Here is a 27898-nt window from a genome sequence, read left to right on the forward strand (position 1 = left end):
TAACTGAATTCAGTCCACACAGCAACATTATTAAAGAACAGAGAAGTAAAATTTGATTAAAAGTTGTAAGTTACACCAGAGCTACTCCAAAAGTAATACCTCCTATTTGATTATGTTGGTCCACAACATCAGTGGTGGATGTTGGCAGTAGGACAGTAGAACCTGAACCTTCTGGTAACTACTTTGTTACATTTTTTGTTGTGCAACAGATGGCAGTAGAGAGTCAGTCTGACATGCATTGGAGTTTAAGGTGCATCGCTGAATTTCTCCATGCAGAAGAAACAGCACCCATTCCACATCAACACCTGCTTAACGTTTGTGGACCATACAATGGATACTAGCACAGTGAGGTGGTGGGTGGTGTCTCAGCAGTGGTGCCAGTGGGCCTCCTCCACTCATACGGATTTTTACAAGTGCAGTGTGCAGACTGGTCTTCATTGCTGGACGAAATGAATAGCTAAAAGTGGTGTCTATACTAAGCGTGTGTATGTATATATATGTATATATATATATGTATGTATATACACACACATATACACACAGTTTTGGAGCTAAGAATTTTCTCTACAGTGTTACTGTGTTCTTCGTTATCTGTTGTAATTTCCATGAAAATCAATAGGAGACATTACTTCTGGAGCAACCTACATACAAGAAAGATGGACTAATCAAAAATTGAGAACTGGAGCCCCAGAAATAATTTAAAACAAGCACAACTTCAAATAACATTGTCAAAATTATTCACTGCAAATCTTGACTCATTTATACAAACTTCCCCCGCTAACAGTACATTATTTTCTTGTACTTTTAGTACTCCCCCTCAGAAGATGCATATAGAAGACATGGATTGAGGAAAAGATTTAACAAGTATATCTGAAAAACACAGCTACAAATTCAGAAGCTGAGCTCAGTGTATATCCAATGCAGGAAGGTAGTTACTCTCCAAAGACGACGTCAAACAAAGCTTTCCAAAATATCATCCAGAGCTCTGCTCATCTTTTAATTTAACGAGGAGAGGATTTGTTCATTACAGTATCAGCAATAGTACAAGTTTGCGTAACACATGAATGAGAAAAAGAAATGTTTTGGCTTACAATACAAGACAGTTCATCTAAACATGACTCCTTGTATTTAAGTACAAAAAACTGTAAACTGTGAAGGCTATTACAAGCCAGTAGATGGAAAAAAGACCAAGGATACGGTTATATTTTGCTATTTGCTAATACTAAATATGATGTACTGTAATATATAGCTTCATGTAAATGGTAATGCATCTATCAATTCACAATGAATAACATGAAAGATCTGAATTTTAAAACATCTGTACTAATACTGAATAACTGAATTCTTTCCAGTTCATCCACAATCATCAGTAAGATGTCTGCAGACTTTTACAATCCTACATATCAAATGCCTGAAAGTTTTATATGTCATTGCAAACCCACGATTACATAATTGTAAAATGTATGGAAAAATAACTGTTGTGATCTAAATAATAATATATTCATTAACATTAGCAAAAAAAAGCAGACATAGCTGACAAGTCTGCTCTCCTCTTTATTGCAGAAAATAAGTTACCATTAACATCCATGCATTAATTTATTTTTTAAATATAAAGAAATGGAAGATATTGCATGAGAAAGACCTTCTATTATATCCTGTAAGACATCTCTATGCATACAATACATGGTGATTTCATGTTGGATAACAGGTATTATTGGTTCCTGAAGTGGTGATTCATTGCTTCACTTAGAAACATCTGTTGCTCATAGCTAATAAACCATCATGCTCAAATTCAGGGTAAGACAAAATTTTCCCCAATTGGTGTGAAAAGTATTAGGTGTGCAAAAAAGAGATTGGGCGACTGCCTATTCAGTTAGCACCCAACTCAAAAATAAGCTGAGGAAAAAGGATATTAACAGCTTAATTTATGACCCCATTGCCTACAGGAACAGACTAGGGCAAAATCCCATCTTTTAAATTTAATCTGATATCCAATTTAAAATGACACTTTTAAGCCTTACCTGCCTGCATCTGTCTCCTTGAAGATCCCATCTTGGTTAGGACATAGTTCACAACTAGGTGTGACACCACATTTGCATGCATCGCAAAACCAGGGTTCAGTGGAATTTTCTGAAGCCGAGCTCATGATAGAATCACTCTCTCCATCAACACCATAGCAACCTTCACACATAAAAAATGGAAGACAATATAAGAAAAGACAAGTAGGCATACAGTTCTTAGGAAATATACACACTCAATGACAACTAAAATTCCAAGAAAGCTTCCAATATTTTTGCAAGAGTCATTTTTAGAACAAAACTTTTTACACAGGCTTTAATTCTGAAATGTGATATATGATCTGGGAATGTCTTAGATTGCAATCAAAAAACAAAAAACAAAACACTACTTCGTTTTTTTAGCCTATTCATCATGAAATAAAAAAAGACTTAAAGCAACTCGCAGAGATTAAGCAAGAAATAAAGCATTTTTAAATTAAATACAACATATTTCAAGTTAAACATAACGTCTAAGGAAAAAATTAAGAAATTCTACAAAATACTGAAACATGCTTATTCTTAGCGTCTTTAAACATTAATTATCCTGTAAAATCTTTTACACATCTTTCTTCCACTGTGGCAGTTCTAGAGCTCTGCTGATCTACATGCCTTCTTGTGCAGCCTGGAAAATCAGCTTTCAGTTGAATTAACAGTCTTACCAAATTCTAACATGGTTTCTTAAATTCTGAAGTACTAGCAGCATGTGATGGATCATCGGTCAGTTTCAAGGTTTGAGAGCATGTATGGGTTCAAGACATTCCTATTATTCTCCCTCAACCCACCTTGAACCTCTAAACTAACTTGATCATGCCAGCAGTATGCAGTCAACAAATATCTATCCCACATTATCACTTCACATTCAATATCCAATTCATCAAGAGAACACGTGCATAAGAAGAACCAAATGTATTCTTACAACCGCTGAATAATAAGTCTAAAAGACCTTTTGTTTCTTCAACATCAAAGTATTATTTGACAAGCATAGCTTGACTTTTGACAGACCACTTCGTTATTTTATTTTTTTTTAATATATTTATCAATCATTATTATCATTTTAGCTGGTTTTAAGTTATGATTAAATTCATTGTGTCTCAATTCTTCTTTTGGTATACTTAGTGTATTTTCGTGTTTTTTAAGGAGTCACTGCATGCTTAATCACCATAAGCTTAGGAAAATTGTCCTTCAGAATCATTCAGAAGCTTCTTACTTCAATTTTGGACAAGAGTAAGAGCGGTATTATTACTGCTGTAAATGACATAGAAAAGGAACCTCATAAAGCTTATCACCAAAAAACCTATACTTCTGTATATGCCACACTGAATATTTATCTGCAGCTCAGTGCAAAAAGAAAAAAAAGGAGAAAAAAAAAGAAAAAGAAAGAATGTCACTGTCAGCATCGAAGCAGAAACCTTACAAAAAGATTAAATTCAGTTGTTTGCCAGATAAGAGTGATCAAGTATCAATTTTGCTTGTAAAGCAGTTAAATCCTTTAATCTTATATTTAAATAGCAATGTAGTTTATTACTTTGGTTCTCTACTGACTGTATTAAAACAGCAATAGTGCTCTAACCCTCTTTATGACAGCAACAGAAATAACAGTTTGAAACTACAGTCAGGAAGTAATCAGAAACCACTATAGGTACCATTTAAAAAAATACAGTCCTCCATTACAGCATGAGGTTCATCAACAAGTATTAAACTAAGAAAAAAGTATTAATGATTATGATCTCTAGAGGTCCCTTCCAACCCCTGCAATTCTGTGATTCTGTGAAATAATGCTCAGACGTGTATCCACACACCAGATGCATTAGGTATATAAAAAACTGTCCAGCTCATTTATAAACTGATTCAAATTTCCTTAGTGTCCTGGTAGCTTTAAGGAGCACAGCAGATAGCCATTTCTTTTTAAAGTTGCAATGCCACAATGCGGAATAGCTGCCAGCAAAACTCCTTTTAAACAATTACATTAATGTACAAAGACATAGCCCACTGATATCATACAGCTGATGAAAAATTTAGACTTTTTAAGAGAAGTACATAGGTCTTAAAAAAAAAAAGAACAACAACAAAAACAAAACATTTCCTTAAATACATTAAAAATTACATAAAATTACAGGAGGAGAAATACTGTCATCAGTCAATACAGCAAAATAAGATTAATTTCTTCCAAACACTGACTATCCTACAATCAACTATAATTAGATTTGCTTTTCTAAACTAAGCATCATCAGTCTACTAAAATTACAATGGTGTCACATCATAAGGATTTGCCTGGACACCCTTATCATTCATTTATAGCTAATATTTTCCTCCTTTTTCCCAGAAAACTTCTACATGTATTAGCTGTAATTATTTCCACTCTTATCATGTATGTTGATGTCAAAATTGTTTTTCCTGTAACACTGCAAATCTAGGTCATCTCCTCATGAGAATTTATAACTCAAGTATTTTTTCCTAATTCATTCAACTGTCTTAGTGACAGTTTTAAAGACTTCAAGATCTCTAATAGACAAGGAGACATTTACACTTTTCCCCATCATTTGTCAAAACCTCAATATCATACAGTTACAGGCAGCAAAAGGGATGGTCATTAGCCAGAGAAAATACACTACATTTCTGCCAAGGGCTGATGTTCTTGTTTCAGCTGGGCCAGAGTTCATTTTCTCTGGTATAGTGCTGTATTTTGGATGTAGGATAAGAACAACGTTGATACTACACCCATGTTTCAGTTGCTACAGAGCAGTGCTTACACATAGCCAAGGACCACTCATGCTATCCTACCAGGAAGAAGATGGGGGTGCACAAGGAGTTGGGAGGGGACAGACTCAGTACTGCTGATCCAGACTGACCAAAAGGATAAAGGGATTGTTCTATACCACATAACATCATGCTCAGCAATAAAACTCGGGGAGGGGATGGCCAGGGTGGACTGCTGCTGATGCTGGGCATCGATCAGTTGGTTGCAAGGAACTGCACTGTGCATCATTCTTTTAATATCTTCTTTTATCACTATTATTTTACTTTCTTTTCTATCCTACTAAACCATCTTTATCACAACCCACATCTTTTACCTTTTTATTTATTTATTTTCTAATTCTCTCAATCATTCCTTTAGGAAAGAGAGGTAGAGTAAGCAAACGGCTGTGTGGTCCTAAGCTGCCTGATTTAAACCACAACAAGCACTAAACATACCAAAACAATCTTGTCCACAAGAGCTGGAGGAAAGGAAATCCAGCTGGTAAGAATGCTACTGGCTGGTAAATAAAGCTGGGGATGCAAAAATACTATCCAAAACAGCAATTATGTTACTTGACATTTTGATGTCAAATGTAGAGGAAGAGCTGTAACAATTTTATTTTATTTTTAAAAAAGAAACAGCAAAAATCCCCTCCATTGTACTTCAATTAACATATGGAGACAAAAGTACAAATCCCTACTGTAGAAATGTATGGATTGGGCAAAAACTCTCGATTTCAGCCCAAATAAAAGCTGCAAACCATCAAAGGTAAAGAAAGCTGCTGAGTAGCATCAAAATTTAGAAAAAACATTTCTCAAATTTTCTCAATATACTGCGCTCATATTTTCCTCTTGATATCATTAGCTGCAATAGTAACTGTGAAGAGAAAGCCTAAATTGATCAGGTTAACATTACTTTTTCAAAACTGTTAATGGAATGTTACATAAACACACACAAACTGTGTACCATTTACCAAGTACATACAAATAAGCGAATATACTAAATAGGATTCATCAATTAACACTCAAGTAAAAGATGGATTTGCAGTCCTAAACTAAACCACACTTTTAATGGCAGCCAATTAATTTTAAATAACAGTTTAACAACCATCCAAAAAGACACATGTCATTTTTTAAGTTGAAAAATAAGTGTTTTTACTGCAGAGCTATAACACAGTTTGTGCATTGAATCAGACAGTACAGTATTTGATTTGAAAAAAAAAACAACACCCAAATGCAGTTTCTTCCAAGGCAATCTGAAAAGTTACAATACAGAGACCATAAGTTCAGTCTTTAAAAACAATGTATTTCCTTATTTTACCAAAGTACTATTCTTCTACCTCAGACAATTCTTTAATTATTTCATTTAACATTCTTAAAGCTTTGAGGTGTATGGTGGTTCAACTTGCTATCATGTACCTTCCTCTGCAGTGCCTGAAAAAAAACTTGTCTTTTTAAACTAAGATTTTCTGCACTAATTTTATGTCTCTTTAAAATGCATGGGCACACAGATACAAAACAGCTTCTGGACAATCTTTCCAATCTTTTTTTAAACAATTACAAAATAAGCATGATAAGGATGTTCTAGCTGACCCTCCTGTACTAATTGTTGGGAATTGTGGTTTTTGAAACTGAAAGCAATGTAACAGCTCACTACCGTAAACATTAAGAGGTAATATTCCAGGTTTTCTCAAGGCAGCACAGTTGTTTAGCTGGTGTGAAGGTCTTAAGATTGAAAGGATAACAAGAAAAAGATAATTCTTGTAATGGAAATGGTAGGTTTCAGTTATTGGAGTTACTGCACCTGGGATCTAGTCAGCATTAAGTGCTCCATCTACCCCTTTCACCTGAAATTATGTAATTAAAAAACCGAACACTAACATTTTAAACACTTAGCTGGAAATGCATGCTGTATTTTCCTTAATGTTCATAGAATTCTGAATTTTGGATCTTTGTACAATGAGAGCCTTTTCCCAAATGGTGCTCAGGAAGTGCCCGCATTTATGTATTCCTTATTATTCTTTCACTCTGTCTGCTACTCCCTTGAATGCTTCTTGCACTAAGCAATAAAACGATATGAGAATAAATCCCATGAATTTAAATATATGAAAGTCAAGAAGTTGAAATTCTCTTAACATTTACTCTTCCACAAACTGCATCTACATATTATTGACTGCAGTTATCTACTGAATGTAATTTCATACAGAAAGCTAACTTTATTTCCTGAATTTAAGTCCACTGTATACTGCCATTAGCTTATTTTTATGCATTATCATTAAAATGAAATTACAAACACTTTAAAGTGCTAGCATTAGAACAAGTACTCTGAAATGTATGCCACTGAGGGAAAAGAGAAGAGAGAACTAATTGTCTCCAAGGATAATATTTTGCTAGTCAAACTGAATGTCTGCATATGCTAACAACAGCCACATATATTTCAAATCCTGATCTAATTATAAAGCTCATGAAAGCATGAACTTAGGCAAACTGTAGGTTTTCAAAAATAAATGCTGTGAGATAACAGTATTTCAAATACATTACATTGGATACTTAACTGGATCAGGAGTTTAGAATAAAGACATTAACCATGCACAATAAATCTAGAAGACTATTTTTATTTAGTTAAGGGAGAGTACTAGAGTACATAATATGACAAAAATGAATGTTCACACCAGACATAAGCAGACCAAGGTAAGCATCAAAATTAAAGCACATGAAGACTACACTACTGCTTTTAGCAAGTTAAAGCTTTATTTCGCACCAAATCCAGCATAAGAAAGTTAAAACAAACAGAGGGGATGGAAAAATAACAGCTAGAAAAAAGTGGAGCTGCTCTTCCTTATTTAATTCCCAGCAAATAACACAAGGGCAGTAGCTGGCAAGCATACTACCTACAGTTATGTCATATCCTATGATATGCACCAGACATTCTCTTCAGACACACTGCAATCAATATGTCAAGACAACTGACATCACAGTTGGGGGCGTCCTGCTATTACAAGATCTTACCACAAAAGCATTTATCCAAAATGACAGATTATCGCCTGAAGATGATTTTTTTTTTCTTTTTTTTTGTAAAAAGAAATTAGAATTATTTGTATGCTGAAGTAAATACACAAACAACTGTATAACTACAAATTCACAATATTTTTTTTTCCTAGCAATATAAGCTGCTATTTTTTTTTTTCCCCTTTAAGAAAAAAGGATTGATATGTGAAATGAGAACAAATATAGTTCATGAACATGATAACTTACGGACTGAACTGAAATCTTAGACATAAAAATGCTAAGTATAAGACTGGGTATTAGTATATACACGTATGCTGCTTGCATAGGTTATGGAGTAGTTACCGACCCCTGAAATGCTCTTCAGAGGTTACAGAGTTTTTGCCTGGTGTCTGCACCAGAAAGGCAGTTTTAGGATAAGTCATGCAGGCCACGTATATGATATGAACACCACACAAAGGGTTACCCTGAAAGGAAATTTCTAGCAATATCAGCATTTGTCAGTAAGGCAAACAAAGAGCTCATTGAGCACCCACAATTTTATGTCCGAACTAGAATCTTCCTATACATTTTGGCCAAATAATAATGCTTCTCAAGAGCTCTGACAAAGTTTCTCCCAGATGAGTTATCACACCTTCTTCCTTTGGAGGACATCATGCAATTAACTCAAGGAAGGAAATCAAAAGGAACACAAATCATTACTGAGCAGGCAAATACTGTACTGTGTGTTTAAGGTACTTGTACCAAATACTCAGGTGCACATGTAATGAGTAGTATGCACAGAGGGAAGCTAGCTGTGATAGAAAAGCCAAAGTATATGGAGCAAGAGTAAAGGGAGATCTGGACTGTGACAGCAGTTCAGGAGTTACAGTACATCTCAGTACCGAACAGGAGGCATCTGAAAAAAAAGGTGGAATTCTACCCACTGTTTCCTAGTTGGCATTAAGCAAATGAGTGCATGAAAAATATTGCTTTGAAACCATTTTTAGTGTGTGAAAACAGAAGTGGAGCAGCAGATAAGGAAAAGCATTTCCTTCATGAAAAGTCACGCACCAATGAACAAATCCAACCATTTTTATAACGCCATAAATCACACAGATTATACAAATATCATTCATGCTTTAAGGAATGAAGGTCTACCTTCTTTTAACTTCAACTTAACTTCTTTAAACTTTAACTTAAGCTGGCCTCCCTTACTTAAAATAGTACAGAATAGCAGAAATAAGAAGTTTTAAGAAGAAAACTAAGATATCAAGAACATAGAATTTAAATTTCAACAAAATATGTATGCCTATCTGTATTTCTATCTACTTTATCTTCCATCCTCAAGAGAAAGAGCAAAAACATAATACACACACATCTTTCTTGTAAAGGCCCTTATAATTCCACATGCTCGTCTTATGATCACCTAGGAAGAGCTCCTTTAAAAAAATAAATTAATTAAATAAGTGAAAACTTGACTATAGGAACCTGTTCTCCTCGTCTTTTGAGATCCCCTTTTAACTTAGCAGTATATCAATAAATCACACAAAATTGTAACCAAGTTAACACTTCAGAACTATATTCACAGAAAATGTCAGATGATTTCTCTTGAATCCTCCCGCTATACACAGCAGGAAAGAGCAACTACACTTAATATAAACATCTACTAGATGTCAAAGTAATTGGCAAATGAACAATTTAAGCATGTTTTAACTTCAAAATTACCATTAAAAATTATGAGGCCAAGGCTAGCTGTTAAGTGCTACCTTCAATTCTTTTCTCATCTCTCTGCCTTTTTAGTACAGCAAAAACACATGCAAAAGTCCCTTTCTCCTGTGAATTCTCCTATTCCCACTATCTTCTATGCCATCATGCAAGCAAATTTGCATACTGAAATAGACAAAATTTCATCTGATATTAAGTCCTAAAGTCTTGAGAATACAATCTGTAGTCAGGAACATCTGCAAAATGTCATCAATTCCACAGGTATATGCAGACCATGACCTATCCTGTACTTGCTTGTATTAGCTTTCCTAAAATAGATGAATGCAATACTACAAAGAATCCATGCGGCACTATAAAAAATTACTCACCAGAGTTCAAAGGCTTAATTTTTTTTCTGAAGCAAGTAAAAATGTTAATAAAAGTAAAGCTTATGCTTTCCTCATGCATTAACAATGAAGGAATTGTATTACCTTCATGCACTGTTATTCCACAGTTGTCACACTGGATTATTTCATCAGCATCTTCACTGTTATCTCCAAGACAAACGCAACAAATCAAAATATGGTCCATTTTCTGGGAACTCCAATTTTGGGACTTCTCAAGGATCAAGGAGTCCTAATATCAAAAAAGGAATGCACGCGAATTACAAGAGGAACTTCAATTTTATTTAAAAGATCTGTTATTTGTTCAAATTTTGTGGAAAAAAACATCAACAAATAAAGTCTCATATATGTCTTTGTTGTCAAAATATTCAAACTCTTCATTCATAAAATTAAAAGCTGGATATGGATACAATCTGATTTTGTTAAATTTGTAGTTCTGTTAATACTAAAATCATATGTTTGACTATAAAAAGGGACACACACAGAAAGCCATCTAAAAAGGAAAAGAGGACCACCAAAATAAAAAAAGTGACCTTCAATATCCTAATATTTAGAAAGGAAGATTCCCTTTGTTGGAAACAAACAAACAATAACAGATTAAAAGAACAAGAAACTTCTTGTATTTTTGTATTAAAACCTGAAAATAAAGAGTCAAAAAAAGCCTGCCAAGTCTTCACATAAATAAAATATAACCATTTATTGACTCAATTGTTTTATTTTGTTACATGCAAATGGATTTGCCTCTATGCAAAATTCAATGACATATTAAAAGAACTTATTTTCTTCCTCTAGGATATTCACAATAAGTCAAATGCTCCTTTTAGTAACCTTCAATGTGCATTAAAAAACTCAAACAATTCCCTTTTAAAAAGGAATTTCTTTAAGGAAACAAAGCAGCATCTCACAAACCAAAAAAAGTTGCAAATTTCCATATTTTCCAGAAGCACCATCTCAGCTACTTGTTATTTCAAGCGTGAGGTATACCAACTGTCTCTTACACAAAAGCCTCATGGCTTATACAAATTTTCTTCTTTCCTATACTAAAAATAAACAGAGTTTGGACTGCCTTCACTGGTGATATGAAGGCTTGCAGGGGCTAGACTCACTGCTGAAAGAAAAAAAAAATAGAAAAAAAAAGAAGAAAGTAAGACTTTTAGAGCAGAGGCTGATAGTTCAGTGCTAAAGGCATCCATTCAACACACTAGAGGTGTGAGAATATTACAAGAGTGCTGCAGTGTATCAAATAGGGAAAAAAAAAATAAGTTGGAAAGTTTCCTTTCAAACTTCTCTTTCTACTCCATTCCCCCCATTCATAAATTAAAAAACACAACAGTACCAACACAGCACTTTCATATCCAAAGCAGATAAAGATTATGAATGGTAAGTGAAGCAGATAGTCTTTCTCGAAGATCTTAAATTCTTTCACCAATCTATGCAATTATTATTCTATGGTAGTCTGTCAATCCTATACTGTATGCCTCTGCTCTCCTCAAAGTTTTCAATGAATCACTGATAGAGCCTTTTAGTACTTCAGGTTTATCCAGTACAGGCATTTAGAGGGTAGGGGAGAGATACCATTGCTTTTTGTAGCTGATCTCGACTGGTTTATTCCAAATAGAACTGCCTTGTTATAAAGTATATATTGAAGTAGGAATGTGCAAAGATACTCCTGGTTTTGAAATCTTCCCATCTATTTTTGCTAAAGGAAAAAAAAAAAAATGATGACCTACAAAATACAAACCAAAAAACTCCACCCCATCTAGAGTTAAAAATAAATAAAAATGAAAGACAACATAGTTGTTCATAAAATCATGCTCTTCCCCTAAAGAGTATAAGATTACTAAGCATTTCTTCCATCTTCCTTTACTTTGAGTCAACCAAGAAACTTGCACATATTTGTCAAAAATACTGCATCCCACCATTATTTATAATAAACACACAGTTCAGATAGGGAAACAGTAGTAGATACTCCATAACTTTGGCACATTTAACTGTTCAGTAGCATCTGCTTGTTGGAAGCATCTCACATGCCATGAGAAACCAGCTTCTTCTGACTATATACTTTCAACTTAAACTGTTACTTAGCTTCATTAATATAAGCTTAAAATAAAATTGTGATCTCTACTGTCACAGAAGTCCAAAGTCTGGTAACTAAAAAAAAAATAAAATACAGTAAATATATAGTACTGCATTGTTAAAAAACAAAAACAAAAACATATATGCAAACATGAACAAAACAAAAATTAAGTGATGGAAGGCCATCAGCTTTGAATCTAAGAGTTATGATTCACAGCCATATTGCTTTACATGAAGAAAATCAAGTGGTCAAATGCAGACCAGAACAACTTTGTCCTCCTTGCAGACAGGGAGGCAGACCTGGAGAAAAAGACAGGAACTGCTGCCACCTTCCTAACAACTCCCCTTCCATATCCAATGGAAGGATTTCATTCAAGCTATATGCCTCCCTATTTACAAACTTAATGAGATCTTAAAAAACAGTAATTATTACAATCACTAGGAATAGAAGAATCCCATTAAGTGGTAGTAATTTATAAAAACACAAAAGTATCGTTTCTCCAATGATGCTTGATCTTGCAAAAGAAAGCTATGTTTGCCTGCCTCTGCTCCATATAGTACATAAGTACATAGTATTTCATTACAGCACGGGTTAGAAGACTCACTATCCATGCCTCAAAATATTTTAAGTGTAGAAAAATGAAATAAAAACTGCAAGTTGATTAAAAAAAAAAAAAAAAAAAAAAGAAAAAAAGGAACTGGACAGCAAGGAAATGAAGAATACAAAGGACACTACTGCTTAATGTATGTTCAGAGTTAAGTACCTGAACATTCTTTCATGCAGTAATTATGCCTTAAGACATCTCTTTTTCTTAGAACTTGCAGAATCTCATTACACTGCAGAACCCAAGGCAGCACTTTTTTTTTTTCCCACAGTACTCGCTGTTAAGAATACAGTTGAATATTAATCTAAAAAATGAGTCTAGAATCCAGCGTACGGATACTGTTGCAAGACTCTTTGCTAGAATATCTGTTCACAAATGGCATTCAGCTTCACAGTTACAGAATTATAGCGTGAACTTCAAAATTTCAAATTCTGATTTTTATCTTTTGATAAATGTCTTAAATTCAAAGAGGAACGTATATATATATATTAAGCAGGTTCCCATAAGATCATTGTAAGACTACCCTGAGTTTCTGAATTAGGCTTCCTTTTCGAAGTCAGTGGAAATTTTGGACATACTGAAGAATATGTCCCTGACAATCTAGGATTACATTTCCATTCTGATAGGGGAAAAAATACTGGAAGGAAATGGCCCATCTCCCAACGATGACCTGGTTCTCATCACTGATACCAGTAAAGCTCTTTCAGCTCCTCAGCAAAGACAGTACAGGTAACGACACAAGAATTACAGAGCTTGATAATGAAAGATAAACACTAGCCTGATCGGGGTAGAAAGACTTTTATCCCTGACAAAATGAAACCATTTCACAGGCCAGCTTAGATGAGTAACAAAAGAGAAATGGTCTGCAGACTGCAAGTGGCGTACAAGTTTAAAAATAATAAAAGTACTTCATCCACATCCAAGCAGCATCTAGTATAGTAATAACATTTCAAAGCATCACCATTCTTTTATCAGTAAATATCTACAAAAAATTAAAAGAAAAAATATACAAAAAAAAAAACAAACAAAAAAACAAAATACCTAGAATTACGTATTTTTAAACAGTTATTTGATTATTTCTTGTCACTAAAACTGCACACCTGGCTTGCAATTGCACATATAAATATGAATACATACAGTAACACATGGAACAGAGAAGAGTGATTCCTCCAATCATTTTGCTTAGCCTTCATTACAATAAAGTCTAAATGAAGCAGCAAAACCTTAAACTGTTATACCCCTATCATTTAACAGATATCTCATTTATACTGCAATTGTTTCCTGAAAATAGAATGTAGATTTTACAATAACACTTTTTACTTTGTTTAGGATTTTGCTGCTGGAGGAGAAGTCAGCCATCCTGACAACCAACTATCTTTTTCCATGGCACAACCTCTAAGGCAACTGTAACTGTATGGGAAAAGAAAGTTTCATAATTTGACACTTACCATACTATTTTCAGATTCTACAAATAGAAAATAGTTACTCTAATGATTAAGTGCACAAATACTTCTTAGCACTGTAAGGAATTACTCCACTTATATGCATTATATGTAAAACCAACATAAATTGACATGATTGTCCTTAGATTTTAAACCCAACTGTGCATATTTATTTACTTAGTATTCTAGCATTCAGACTTCTATGCTTGTGACAAAGAACGGCTGGGATAAAGAATAACCTATTATTTAGCTATTATGAGAATGCGATGTTTCTGATTTTTGTAACATTATAGATGTGCTACATCTAACCTACAACTAACCTTAACATTCCACTATTATACGCTGATTTGCAGACCAGATCCTGTATTTGCTTCAGAATTAATCCAATCACCCTTCCCATTAAAGCCAAGAGAACTCTGCCTATTGACTTTAATGGCAATGGATTGGCCACAAAATGGTCCAAGCAAGTTTATTAAATAAGAAGCAAGTGCTTATTTAGCCCAATTTTGCCACTTTGTTTATTCCTCTAAACACAATGCCAGCCAATCAGTTAACTTTTCAAATCAACAGAACAGCACTGGGGAGTAGTTTCCATTTCTCAACAGACATATTATAGAAAGTTGGGTGCACTACCTCATTACTCTTGCTTTGTGAAAGAGCCAGGCTATCATTTGTCAGTTCCTCATCATCTGCATTATTTCTGTTAAGAACTTTACTCTTCTTTTTCTTGGATCCTCCGTCACTAGCTGTGCTGCTATTATCTTCTTCGTTACCTTCCTCATCATTGTCATCCTCATCACTTCCACTCCCATCATCTTCATCATCCTCATTATCTCCATCACTCCCTTCTTTTCGCAGCGCATTTTTTCCTTTTTTCTTCTCAGGAGTAGGCCGCCAGTCATTGTCATCTTCACTATCATAATCATCCATATCATTTAGCTCTTCCATTGACACAAAGTCCAATAACGGTCTGTTCCTTCGCAAATTCCATTTTTTTGGTTCACTTGCTTGTTCATCAGCCACAGGATCAGTTTCAGCTGCTTTCTCTTTTTCTTTCTTCTTTTTTGGCTTCTCTTCTTCATCTTCTTGCTCCTTCTTTTCAGTTTTAATTACGTCTTTGTCTGCTGTTGGCACTTCTTCAGTGGAGCTCTTTGGCTGTTGCTCTTCTGCCTTCTCTTCTGCTGGCTCCTCCTCCAAAATATTTTCTTCTGATTCAGTACAGGAACCTTCTCCACTGTCCTTTGATGCATCTTCACTTCCATGACCACTTCCTTCAGAATCTGTTGAGTATATGAAAATTTAAAAAGAAGTTCCGAAACAAATGTACCCCCAAAACCAAAATCTGTTGAAGCAAGTTGTTAAACAAAAGAATGAGGCATGTTCCTCCCTCATAAGGAAATCCATCTATTATTTTTTTTTTCCAATTGGTCTCCAAATACTTCTATTTCAAGTGCTATGTTGAGAATCTGTTAAAACACCAGTGCATTGTAAACTGGCAAAAAAAAGATGGTAAAACTTATTAAATGAACATTAAATGTTCATTTGAACTACAGCTCATATTAACAATAAGTGAAGTGTCATGTTAATGAAAGAGTATTCAGCTTTCAATTTTTGGAGATGTTTTCTAACTTAAAAATATCTATATTGTTAAAAAAGCAAAGAGTTTATATAGTACTAATAATGTGGCTGATCCTATAAATTCATTTCTTGTACAGGTTTATTTTTATGGTTTGGGGTTTCCTTCAATATTAGTTGTCAACCATGTATGAAATATGCTTCATTCAGCATCAAGTCTGCACAAACAGTGCTTAAATTCTAACTTTAGACCACCCATATGATACTTTTCTGGGTACGTTAATTAACACAAGCCAGTCTGTGCATGATCAAGGAACAAAAGAGGATTCATATGTAAAAAAAAAAAAGAAAGAAAAAAAAATCACAAAAATAAAGGCATCAGCAATACAAACTACACAAAAATTACTGAAAAAAGATGACAAGGGAACTTGTTAGCTTTTACAAAGATCATCCTCCTTTACTATCTTTCATCTAGTATCTTCCCACTGCTTTTCTCTTACAGTATTTGTTTTAATGAAGAAAAACCCAAGAGAAGATTCTTGAAAAGCTAAATATAGAAGTTGTTTGATCCAATGTATGGATCAACTGCACAACAGCTACATTTTTCAATTTGTTCAGAGCATTCAACAACTCCTCATCACACTGCCAGAGGTTATTAAATAGATGGAGAGAAGAAACATTTTGGTATGTAAATTCAAATAACAATAATAATAATATTTATTCACTTTACTTACCACACGCAAATATAACACTGATTTTGTCACCTTGCATACAAAGAGAGAATTTCTGTGCATAACCACCTCTTTATAAAGCCAAAGAAACAGTGGGGCCAACATACTTTCTAAGGCATGTACATTTTGAGAACATGCTGCACACTTCACAGATGCCATGTATTCCCACTGACAGAATATGACTGACCAGTAATTCAGCTGTTACATGAATATATTGGTCAATTTTGCTTTCATGGGTATACCCATATGTAGAAGCAGAAAGAATCTGATAAGGAGATCATATAATTATCAGCATTAGTACATCAGTGCTACCACTACTGATCAGAACACTACTGTAACAGGTAAACAACAGGCCCCTTACAAGCTGATAAAAAAAGGAAGTTTTATTAAAGTCTTTTACTCGAAGAGTAATTCAGTAATGCCCTACCCTTTCCAGCCAACGGTAACTGAAGTACAAGCATAACTAACTCAGACTTTGAAATAGTGGAATACTTTCTAGGAAAGAAAAGCAATATTAACAAATATGCAATATAGCAAATAATTCTTACATTACAGTAGCTTTCTCTGGATTCTCATTTGCCAGACCTCATGACCGTTCTAATGGTAAGTCAAAGTTAGACTATTCCACTAGGCATTTATGCTACAGATTAAATGCCAGATGTATGTTTGATAGCAAACTGTACTTTTGTATTACAGGCACCTACTGACAATGTGCCAAAGTAGCATGGAGCTTGCAATGTTACAATTATTTTCAGAAGTTTTTATTACCTTATAATAGATACATATATTGTATCAGTACTGTACCAAAAAAGTAATTTAAGATTTCTGGACACAAATGGTTGCATTTCTGAACACACATAGATCTCCTGTGAATTTAAGCTTCCACTTCATTTCTGGGTAGAATTTTGATCTAAGCATTATTTCCTTTGTAGCATCACCCAATTAACCAACAGTGAATTTTGTACATCCATACTGCTGCACTAAGAATACTCTCTAGCTGTTATATCCCATACAGACAGTATAAAGCAGATAGCAAATAAACCTAAGTTTCATTCACTTCTCACCTTCAAATTTTCTCTTCTGCCCACACATTACATTTTGTATTTTCTACCTGCATGCATGCACATACCAGAGATACCTATACTAAGGGATATCTCTATTTGAATGCATTCGCTGTGATAGGTATTTCTCTAGAAAGAGTTGTTCTGCGATAACAGCTATTTTTGCAGCTGTTCTTCTGTCAGATGCACTTTCAGTTAAGAAAGAGGCTGTAGTGTACAATTTTCCCCTTGAAAGAAATTCTTAAAGAATGGCTCTTTCAAATTGGCAACCATATTATGTCACTTCCTATGGAAGAGAGTGCAGCTACTCCCAGTAAAGACAGGGCCAGATACATTGTCAAATAGTGAAGAATACAGAGTTCTGCTGAGGATAAATATTAGAGATAACAGTTGGGAGAAAGGCATTAGTTACTTCCATACAAATTGTAGCTCTAACCACTGAGCAGAGGAGCAAGTGGCAATCACACCCAGAAGGGGTAACTGAGCAATTCTCCAGCATATAACATTATGCTCCAGAATTAACATCAGAAAAAGTGTAATGAAGGTAAACAAATGTAAACAAAAACAGCTCCATATCAGCAGTTTGCAAATGCATGCTGTGCACAAGACTTCAGAGGAAAGATACTACAGCAGTTTAATAATAAACACCAGGACTTTCGTAGGGCTGTTTTGCAGGCAACTAAATGCCACACATTCTAAGAAAATCCATACATACTGAGAGCGGGTGCTACACTACTGAAATAGATGGCTACTCACTCAGAGAAAACAGGTTGATTCTTCAGTGTAGCATGAAGTTTACCGAACAGCTCTGTAAAAAGCAGTTTGAAGGATAAGCTAGCTAGAAGACATCACAGACTCAAGTCTGGCTCTTACACTGGCAAAGCCTAAACGATTTCAGACAGTAGAAGCACCTGGATTATTTTTTTTTTCTTTTTTGTCATCTAGCACATGTAGCAGCATGCTTCATACCATCCTCTTTATGAGGAGAGCAACAACAAAAGGGCTACAGGAGAGGTTCATCCTTTAGGAAGAAAAAACAGCTGAATTACCATAGCTATGGTCAGTAGCTTCTTAAGGCTGCTTCTCCCATTCACAAGGTGAACAAGAAATCCTTTACATGACGTTGAGAAATTACCAAGATATCACTGGTAGAATCACACTTCACACAACACCTACAACCCCACAGTCAAGCTGCTCACATGCACTATAGCAAACATAGGTTAAAAAAAGCTGTGTTTCAAAAATATACAAGCTAGAAATTAATATTGAAGATTCCAAAATACCTTGAGGAAATGTTTAAACTAATGACAAAGCTCCGAAATTAAGAACTGGATGTAAGAAGTCAGGGAAAACCAGATCATATACAAAAATTTAAATGAACTTTTGAATTGCTGTAGGCGGTGTTATGTAACTGGTCAACTCTTGACCACAGCTTTCTGTTAGCATAAAGTCAGACAGCCTCACTACAATCAGACTGATAGCAGGAATGAAAGAGACTCAACACTTCATTTTGAACATGAGTTCAAATAAGAAAACCTTGGCTTAGGACACTGGCTTTTCTACACTGCTCTGCAAAAGACGAACGTAAAGTGACTTTAAATATTTAAACCCTAGTAGGCTATTGGCAATTCAGTATCGTAATGTTGGCAATTAAAAAACCTGGAACTGTCTGCATGAACACAGTTAACTTAAAGAACAAAAATCACAACCAGTTATGAAACTGCTGTTCTGTTCTGAGGTAGAAAGTTCATTTCTAAAACAAGAGATGAAGAAAATATAATCACACATGGAGGGTGGGAGACCAGGAAATGAAACCAATTCCTCACCCACTATTACAATTGTTTCAGAAGATGTATTTATTTAATAGGGAGGGGAAAAAAAAGAAAAAGAAAAAAAATAAAAAAGGAGGAACAAAGGTTTTTAATAAGCAGTTTTCTTACTTCTACACTAGCAGTAATATCACAGCATCTTCACAGATATCTACTCAAATCTTAAAAGCACTCAAAACTGTGATTTGCTAACTTTGTGTAGAGGTCATAAGCACTGCCTCAATTTAGGCTGCTGCAACACAGATGGAATCAGTTAAGCTACCTCTTGAATTCATCTGACATTCCCCAGTTTAAGGCACAGTCTTTCAACTGTCTTTTAAAGTCAAACTTTACTCATTTAGATGAAGTATTATATGCCCTGTGGTTTCCCCTCAGCAAATTTTCACTGCTAATATTCCATACAATTGGATTCCAATGCAAGGTTTTACACAGTGAACTAGAACTTGCATTTTTTTCCCAGAAACACCTAGGAGTTTCACTTCTTGCAAGAGGGACATGATAAATGGAGGCTTAAGTCTGTGAGGCACTGCAGCAGGTCCATGGCTGACAATTGAAACACAGCATCCTCCCTGAGAAGTGGGCACACTGCAAACAGGTCATCCCACTGATTTAATGAAGCTCAGAAGAACATCCTCCAGGCAGCACAAAATATGCAAGAGAAGGGCATACACACACAGAGAGAAAAAAAGGGGAGATGCAAGAGAAAGTAAAGTGTTAAGTAGCTCAGTAGGAGACCACAAGTTCAAGTTTGCATTCTGTCTTACTGAATATGTACAACACCATGAACCAGCAATGGTTTTGTAAGGGGCAGACTGCAAAGATGAGGCACAAAAATCACAGCAGAAGAAAACAAAAACAATGTTACTTCATCATAAAACGCCTGCCCAAGTTACCAGAATGAAAGCCTTGATGACTATCAGGACACACAAAGAAGAAGTCTCAGCACTTCTGAAGAAAATACCAGTTCAATACACTAGTCAGTCACTCCAAAATACCACTATGACTGGCAGATAGCTATACGGATAGCATATCTCACATGGGATAAAGATAACCCAAAAGAATGTAGCATCCATATTTTTCATCTTCTCTAATGAGAAAAAGCCCTTGGCAATTCCACTCAGAAGAACTACACACCAAGGCTGCAAAGTTAAAGTCCTCAAATTCAATTACAATAATTAATATTGTGCAATTACATGATAATTTACTAATGATTAGCTCTGCTGTATTATTTCTCTTGTCCTCACTGTCTGCTAAAACATCCTACAAGTCCATTCTCAGAAACAAAACTCTTTAGTTTCTTCATCAATATTTCATCCGTGTGTATAGCAGCTGCAATCTGATACTTTGCAAACCTTTTTATATGACAATATCCTGCACAGGAAGGAAACAGTGGAAAAGGAAACAAATAGAAAGACAGGGAAATCATAAGTTTCAAATACAAGCATTTCAGAACACCTAATAGATGCTTTTACATATATCATCACACAGTTTAAATGGAGCTCCTCCTGACCTCAATTAGAATAACAGTATATAGTACTTCTGCAAGCCAGACATCATGCTCAACACAAAAAAAAAAAAAATAATAATCCCAAACATTTACAAATGCCCCTAAAAATGAAGGTCCAGGAGACTTTTAGAAGAAGTAGCGACAGGATTCATGAAGGCTGAATTCAACTATACTCTTCTTAGTTATGCTGAGGAAGAGGTTCAGTCCTTAAATTCACATATCATGCTTGTTCAGGGACTAACTTTAGAAACAATTAATGAAAGAGCAGCTAGAAAAAAAATTACTTAGCATTAAAATACTACAAAGCCAAGAGGCCTGAAATTATTTCCATTAAAAAATTTGACAACAATATAACGGTTCTAAAATCAATTCCCTTGAACAGATGTAATAATTTTTCTTTAGAATAGAAAAGTCAATAATTGCCTGTTGCTGTAATCTAAACGCAAAAGAAAATAACACAGTAAATAAAGGGCAATATTTCCTACTGAAAATTTAGCAGTGAAAATGGATGATAAGCTATTAGAAACACTTCCTGTAATGAAAAAGTCACCGAGACATCAGGACTCTGAATACAAAAATTCAGCAATTATAATTCCTTTCCATAAATACTAAAACTCAATTTATCAAATCCTTACTGCATCACATATTCCCAGAAATCTGACAGAACATGCATAGAAATTTTAATGTTCAGGGTTCAGTCCTCCTAGACTTGTGCACTATCATATCTACTCCCGCATATCACTTAACATCCTTAAGCTCATACATATGGATGCAACAAAATCAGCAGGGAGTAAACAACTTCAGAACCTTTTTAATTCAGTGTTTAGATAGTCCTTGAACCTTTAGCTGTCAAATTCACTTCTCTTTTAATTTAAAAATTGCTACTTATAGCTGCATTTATGAATCAAATAAAACAGGCAACGCAGAGCGGTAGAATAATCATAGATAAGAAATTTTTCTGAGCCATAAGTAGACTTAATGGTCATTTTCAAGGTAGAAAGATCACCTATGCCCCTATTTATTTATTCCTCACTGTAAGCAAACTGTGCAATGAGAGTCTGAACTCAAAGAACCACTAAATACTACATTTATGCAGACCATGACTTGTAACAGGCATGGAGCCCACTGAAACAAGGAAAAGAGCAACAACCCTCTTCGTGTATGTTTGGTGGCCCTGCCAGGCAGGGGGGTTGGAACTACATGATCCTTGAGGTCCCTTCCAACCCGGGTCATTCTGTGATTCTGTGAACCCTGACTCTAAAGGAGATCTACATATTATGCTTTGAAGGCTAAATTCTGCAGAAAGAAAAAGGAATATCTATTGTCTATCAGTATCCTATCAACAACAATCCAGAATTTGTCAGGTAGGTGTGTTTATGTGCATACACCACTTTTTTCCCCCTAGACATATAGTACACATACATATACACAAACTTTGAAGTGACCAACTGTATTTACCTAAGTGCCTTTTTTTCCAGTACGTCTTCCATTTACTCCGAATGGATTAAGTACAAACAAATTGAAGGGTATTTTATACCAGTCTCTCTTAAACAGATGCCCTATTTCAAATATCCCACAGCTATCTAAATGAACTGTACGAGAACAACTTCTTGTTCAGTTTAAGAAGCTATACATTTAATAGCATCCTACATCCCAACTCCTCCAAGCCCTCACAAAGTTTTCCTTCCACGCTAAACACAAACATCTGAAAAGAAAAAACACCCAACGCTGTTGTTTCAATAACATTTTCACTTAATGCCATGTTTGATCAATCAAAAAAAAGCTATATGAGATATCCAAACACAAAAGAGTTACCCATTGGGTTTTTCCCATTATACAGTTGAGCCCATTCAGCATGGCTTCAAAAAAGATTCAACTTCCTCAAAATGCAACTGAAGTTGAACCACTCTCAGAGGTGGACACTGCTCCCCCATGTGCACGTACATACTCTAAAAGCTGAAGAGGGCATCAACTACAATACAGTCCTTTCCACTCATCCAAAGTTGAGACAGAAAGCTTTCTTGACTTTTAAGTAACAAATGATTGTTTTTTTATCAAATAATAGATTGTTTTGGATTACGTGTCTGTGTTCCACACTCTATTTCCACTTCTCTTTTTCCCTTAAGCGCAGCCTACATTACTAATGCAAAACAGAGAGGTTTTATTTGGGACGTAAAAGAGGGATAAAAGAAAAAATCCCAAAGCAGAATTATAGAAGCAAATGAAAAAAGTTTTCAAAACTTCACACAGAACTGGTTCTGGTGAAATGATCACTAAGCTTTTCTTCATTAATACAGAAGATCTTCAGAGATGATTAAAAATAAAAAGGAATCTTTACAAGGAGATGGGGAATATTTTTGCAGGATAAAGTCACAAGAAAACACAGACCAGCACCTCCAGTGCTGGAAGAAGAAAGTGGAGTTCTCTGACAAGGAGTCATATTGCTTCCCTTACAACTTATATACACTGCTTCTCTTAATCTGTTTCCCTGAGCATGACGTAAAACATCCAGCATGCAGCTTTTAACAAACACAGTCCTGCCCCTTTTCTCCCCCTCCTCTCCCTCCAGCAGAGCTCAATTTATTCAGCATCTTCTCTACTTTCAGTTTCTGTGGATGTTCATTCGATAGAGGAATGCACAGAGCACTGAATGAAAACATCCCAAAGCAAGGACTTCTGTTATGAAATGCTTACATCTTTCTGCACAACTATGACAGAGGACATCCCAAGTCTGCTGTAAAAAATGTTAACTACAATAATATAGAATAAAAACTTGAAGACATTATCCTTCTGTTTAAGACTTTCACTCAGAGTGGAATTACCCTTGAGAAGTCAGGCAGGTTCCTCAGTCCTCCAGAAATTACTATCCAGACTTATCCAAAACAAAAAGGCTTCACAGCAGTTACTCCAATACCAAAAGAAGCTAAAGTTTCCTAAGTTGCCTTTAGACTGAAGAAATTAAAAGCAACAGGCACAGCCACGACAGTCAGCGCAGAAGCTGCTGAAATGCTTCTGCCAAAACTTATTTGATAACTGAGTTTTCCACTGTGAAAAATGTATTTTCAACTGAAGCACCGTATGTTTTACTTGATCAGCTGTTTCCTATCTGCAGCATGGAATCTCCAGCTATTCAACTGAAGCACTTCCAGCAGCACCACATCCCAGCAGCTCACTAGTACCACTCTCATCTCCTGCATGACATTAAATGAGCAACCGTAAAACAAAAATGAGGTAATTCTCAACAGAGGCAACGAGGAAACATATTTACCTGAAGCATCTCCAACTTTAAAATCACTGTCATCAGAGCTATCATAATCTAAAGCTTCCAGCAGGGAAGCCGCCAGAGGCTTCACTTGTCTCCTCTTCGAGCTGCGGTCCACTGCAGAAAGAAGCACAGTACTCCTGTTAGACGGCACAATGAACACAGTACTCCTGTTAGACGGCACAATGAACACAGTACTCCTGTTAGACGGCACAATGAACACGCAGCGTGGTTAGACGTGCGGCGTTAACCCGACGGGGCAGCCCGCACACGAGCGCTGCCAGCACTGGCGGCGCCCTGCAAGGGACGTGGGGGATCGCTCACAACCCGGGCACGGCACCGCGGGCAGACGGAACCGGCACCTCCCCGGGCCCGGGTTATAGCGGAGGGAGCCGCTTCCCTGCGGCACCTCCAGGCGTTCCGCCATCCGGAGACACGGCACGGCAGAGAGAGGACGAGGACCCGAACCGCCCGGCACCCCGAAGAGATGCTGGGCTGCCCCCGTCCCGCCGAGCGCCTCCGCGCTCTCCCCGGGGAAGGGGCGGGAGGAGCCGCAGAGAAGCACTTACTAAAGGCTGCGCAGGTGAGCGGCGGCGAACGGGAAAGCGTCCAGGCGGCGGCAGCGCGGGGCCGCACAGCCCGTCGGGTGCAGAGCGCTGAGCCCCGGACCCCCTCCCCAGACAATGGGCACGGCGGCGACCCGGATGCAGACCCTCGCCCGCCCGTCGTCGGCCCAACGGCGCATGTGCCAAAGCGCTGCGCCTGCGTGTAGCGAGGTGAAGGCGAGGAGGGGGCGGATGCTGCCCGTAGTCCGCCCGGTTGCAGCGAGGAGCCTCTCCTGCCGTCTGGAGGGCGGGGGATCAGAGGGGCTGGGTGCCGGCCCAATACTCCGTTTGGAATGGTAGAATGGCAGGGTCTTGTGCACGTTCACGGCGTGCCTTTCAGAGTCATGTTGATGGGGAAGAACGCCTCAGCAAAAAGCACTGGGGTGTCCTCGGTTCCCCCGTGTGGAAGGTTGTTTTTATTAAACAGATTGTTTCTATTAAACACACGGAGAGCATTCATGGTTAGTCTTCCTTTTTTGAATACACCATTCCTGACTCCGGTTCTATCACGCCTACTCACATACACTCTCCACCCATGCAGTCTAGTGTTCCCTTCAAAATTGTGATCACCTTCCTGTTCCCATAGGGGTTCCATATGTCTCAGCTTTGCACTCCTGGAGTGTTGTTGCTTTTTTTCCTTTTTTTTTCTTCCTATTTTTTCCCCCGTTTACTGGTAAATTGGAATCCCCATCCCTCTTCACTTAAAATTTCAGCCCTAATAGGACCAGTAGAGGGGCTTGGCCCCCTTCATCTGTGGGCCCATACTGGTACGTGCAACCACAACTGGCAGGAGAACTCAGAAAGGTTACAGGGAAAGGTGGAGAAAGACCACTGCAGAGTGGTGGACAAACTTTTAATTCCTCTAAACATGAAAGTTGAAGTAGATGTACATCAGATTGTCCAGGCTTTGATTCAGCTTGCTGGGTTGGTCTGCTGTGCTAGGACTATTCCAGTTATTACCTGTGTGGGCCTGGCAAATCTAGGTGACCCAGAAGTAGCTGATGTGGCTGCCTGTCCTCTTCATCAGCCTCACTGTGCCCAGCTATGCCTTCCTCCCCTATTCATGCTCCTTCCTATGACTCTCAGCCTATGTGCTTTATCTCAGCACCTAACATCAATTACTCTTTAATTTCCCAGATCTCTTTCTCCTTTCTCCATTTTTCCTCCTCTAAAGGAATATTCACACTTATTTTTGTTTCTGAAAATGTCATGCACGTTCTTTGTTGTCTTCTGTAGTCAGCTTTCATGCTTCATCCTCGTTCATCAACAGAAAAAAAAAACCCACATCAATAAAAGTACAAGAAGTGTAAAGTACTTAATATTTATTCACTGTTTCCTCGAGCTTCTGAGCACTACAAAGATAAGACTTAGCAGCAAGTCCTTCTAATTCAATAATTCTAAGTATGTAAAACTTATAGCATAGAAAATAGCTTAAGAAAAAAATACAGTCTATGACATTATTCTGTGGAAGCTTCTGGCTATTAAAACAGCTACAGAATGGTAACAGAATGGTAAGTACCCCTTAGTAGATTTTAAACCCCTTTAGTTGATTCAGATTGTTTCAAGTTAAGGAAAAAAAAAAAAAAAAAAAAAAAATGCTCCAAAAGAAAGAAACCTTCAGAGGAAATGTCTGATCTTTGTATTCTTACAAGGCCTTTGTCAATCTCGGCAGATAGCCAAGTATATTAAAATGTGCAGCTGCCTTCCTGATTCAAGAAATAAGGTGTTAATGGCACACTGCTGGGAGCTGGGCACTGTACATGCCCATTAAATAGATGGTAAGCGTTGTCAGCTTAGCACCTTTGAATACTACTCTCATACACACACACACATAAATTATCTTAAAAGGTAATTTTTAGAGCAAAATTATAAAGAACTAAAATAGCACATCCAGTATGAAAATGTCATGGCAATTCCATCACTAGCACAACATCTAAGAAGTTTCTAGAAATACTTCAGTATATCAGGTCATGTCAAATACATCAGGTCTTTCAATTATCTCCACATTCCAATGGTTCTCTCCAGCTCTGTTCTTCAGTGCACAGCCGGCTGCCAAAGCAGGTGTCTGAATCTCCATTTCAGTGTCACTCTTCAACTACTAGAGAAGAAGAGAAAATAATATCTTCTAACTGTACTTTTGCCCTAAGAAAAAAAGAATCTTTGTCGTGATTCTGTAAAGGCAATTTTATAGAGAGTTATACAATACCAAATCAGCAGAGAATATGGTTATATTCACATAAACTGACTTTAAAATATCATCTTTAGTTTAATGAAAGTGTCATGTTTTCAAAGAAAGAAATACAATAATACAACATTTCCTCACCTAGAGAATAAACTGAAGAAAATGTATGTTTTTAACTCATCCATCAACTGTGAATGGAGAAATAATATTATGAGGAACTGTATCTATTTTTTTTCCTGTCAGTGAGCAGACAGTTAAAGCCGTGACCTACCTGTCTAAATCCAAACAGCAAACTCTTTTTTTATCCATCAAAACATCACCATCTGTAGTAGGGAGACTGACCTTTTCAAGTACCTTCCCAAAGCGAATTGTTCCAGCTTTCACTCTTTAACTGCACCATTACAGCAAGCACCTCTCTGTGATCTCTGCTCTTTTATCTCATATTTTATGGTGAAATATAAAAAGACTGAATCAGATATATTTACTATTTTAAATCACAAAGAGATGGAAATCAGCATCAATAGTCTATGAACAATAAGACTTTGAAGTAATAAACTACACATTTCTACAAGGTTTCCTGCAGTCATATACTGCCAGCAATGTTCCCTTCATGTATACCAACATTTCATTCACTCCTTAAGCCAGTCTCAGCCTCACTTGATTAATTATGGATTTTGCTGATTATATGGCACTCATGTTGTAAAAGATCTGAGAAAACTAAAATGGTCATACCTATCTGCAATAGAAAACTTTCTGAAATATAAATAAATAAGGTGTTAAGATTGCAAGGGTTAAGAAACATTAGAAATAGGGCTATTTATACCTTTGATTCTGTGGGAACTGTCACACAGAGTAATGTGTGTCTTCTTTCATTTTTTAGATAAAGCTTTGCCCCATTCCCCCTTTTTCTTGCTGGTATGGGATGCAGGTGTTAAACCTAAGGATAGGCAAAGATGGATTTGTCTATTTCTGCTGCATACAGGTCCCATGTACGTTGCCCATGCTCAAACAGAGGCTCACAGACAGTCAACTCATACTCTCTTTTCCCAGTGCTGAAACACAGACCTCAGCAAGCCCTTGTGTGGAGTTCTAGTCCTGCAGCTCCTCCACCAAATGGTTATTTTAACTTAATAA

General features: G+C 36.5%; 1 protein-coding gene across 1 annotated transcript in view; it reads right to left on the reverse strand.

Annotated features, from left to right (window-relative positions):
• The window catches only part of PHF14 (PHD finger protein 14), a gene marked incomplete at its 5' end in the record, with an annotated part of 150505 nt that extends 125668 nt beyond the window's left edge, over window positions 1-24837 (reverse strand). Inside the window, 6 exon segments of the mRNA XM_015853571.3 lie at window positions 2022-2181; window positions 9977-10121; window positions 14646-15292; window positions 23984-24094; window positions 24547-24571; window positions 24574-24837. Coding sequence (XP_015709057.2) covers window positions 2022-2181; window positions 9977-10121; window positions 14646-15292; window positions 23984-24094; window positions 24547-24571; window positions 24574-24837 — 1352 coding nt within the window.
• Between the last annotated feature and the right edge of the window lie 3061 nt (window positions 24838-27898).

Source organism: Coturnix japonica, chromosome 2 (genome assembly GCF_054131305.1).
Source record: "Coturnix japonica strain WE chromosome 2, WE-NBRP24, whole genome shotgun sequence".
NCBI lineage: Eukaryota > Metazoa > Chordata > Aves > Galliformes > Phasianidae > Coturnix > Coturnix japonica.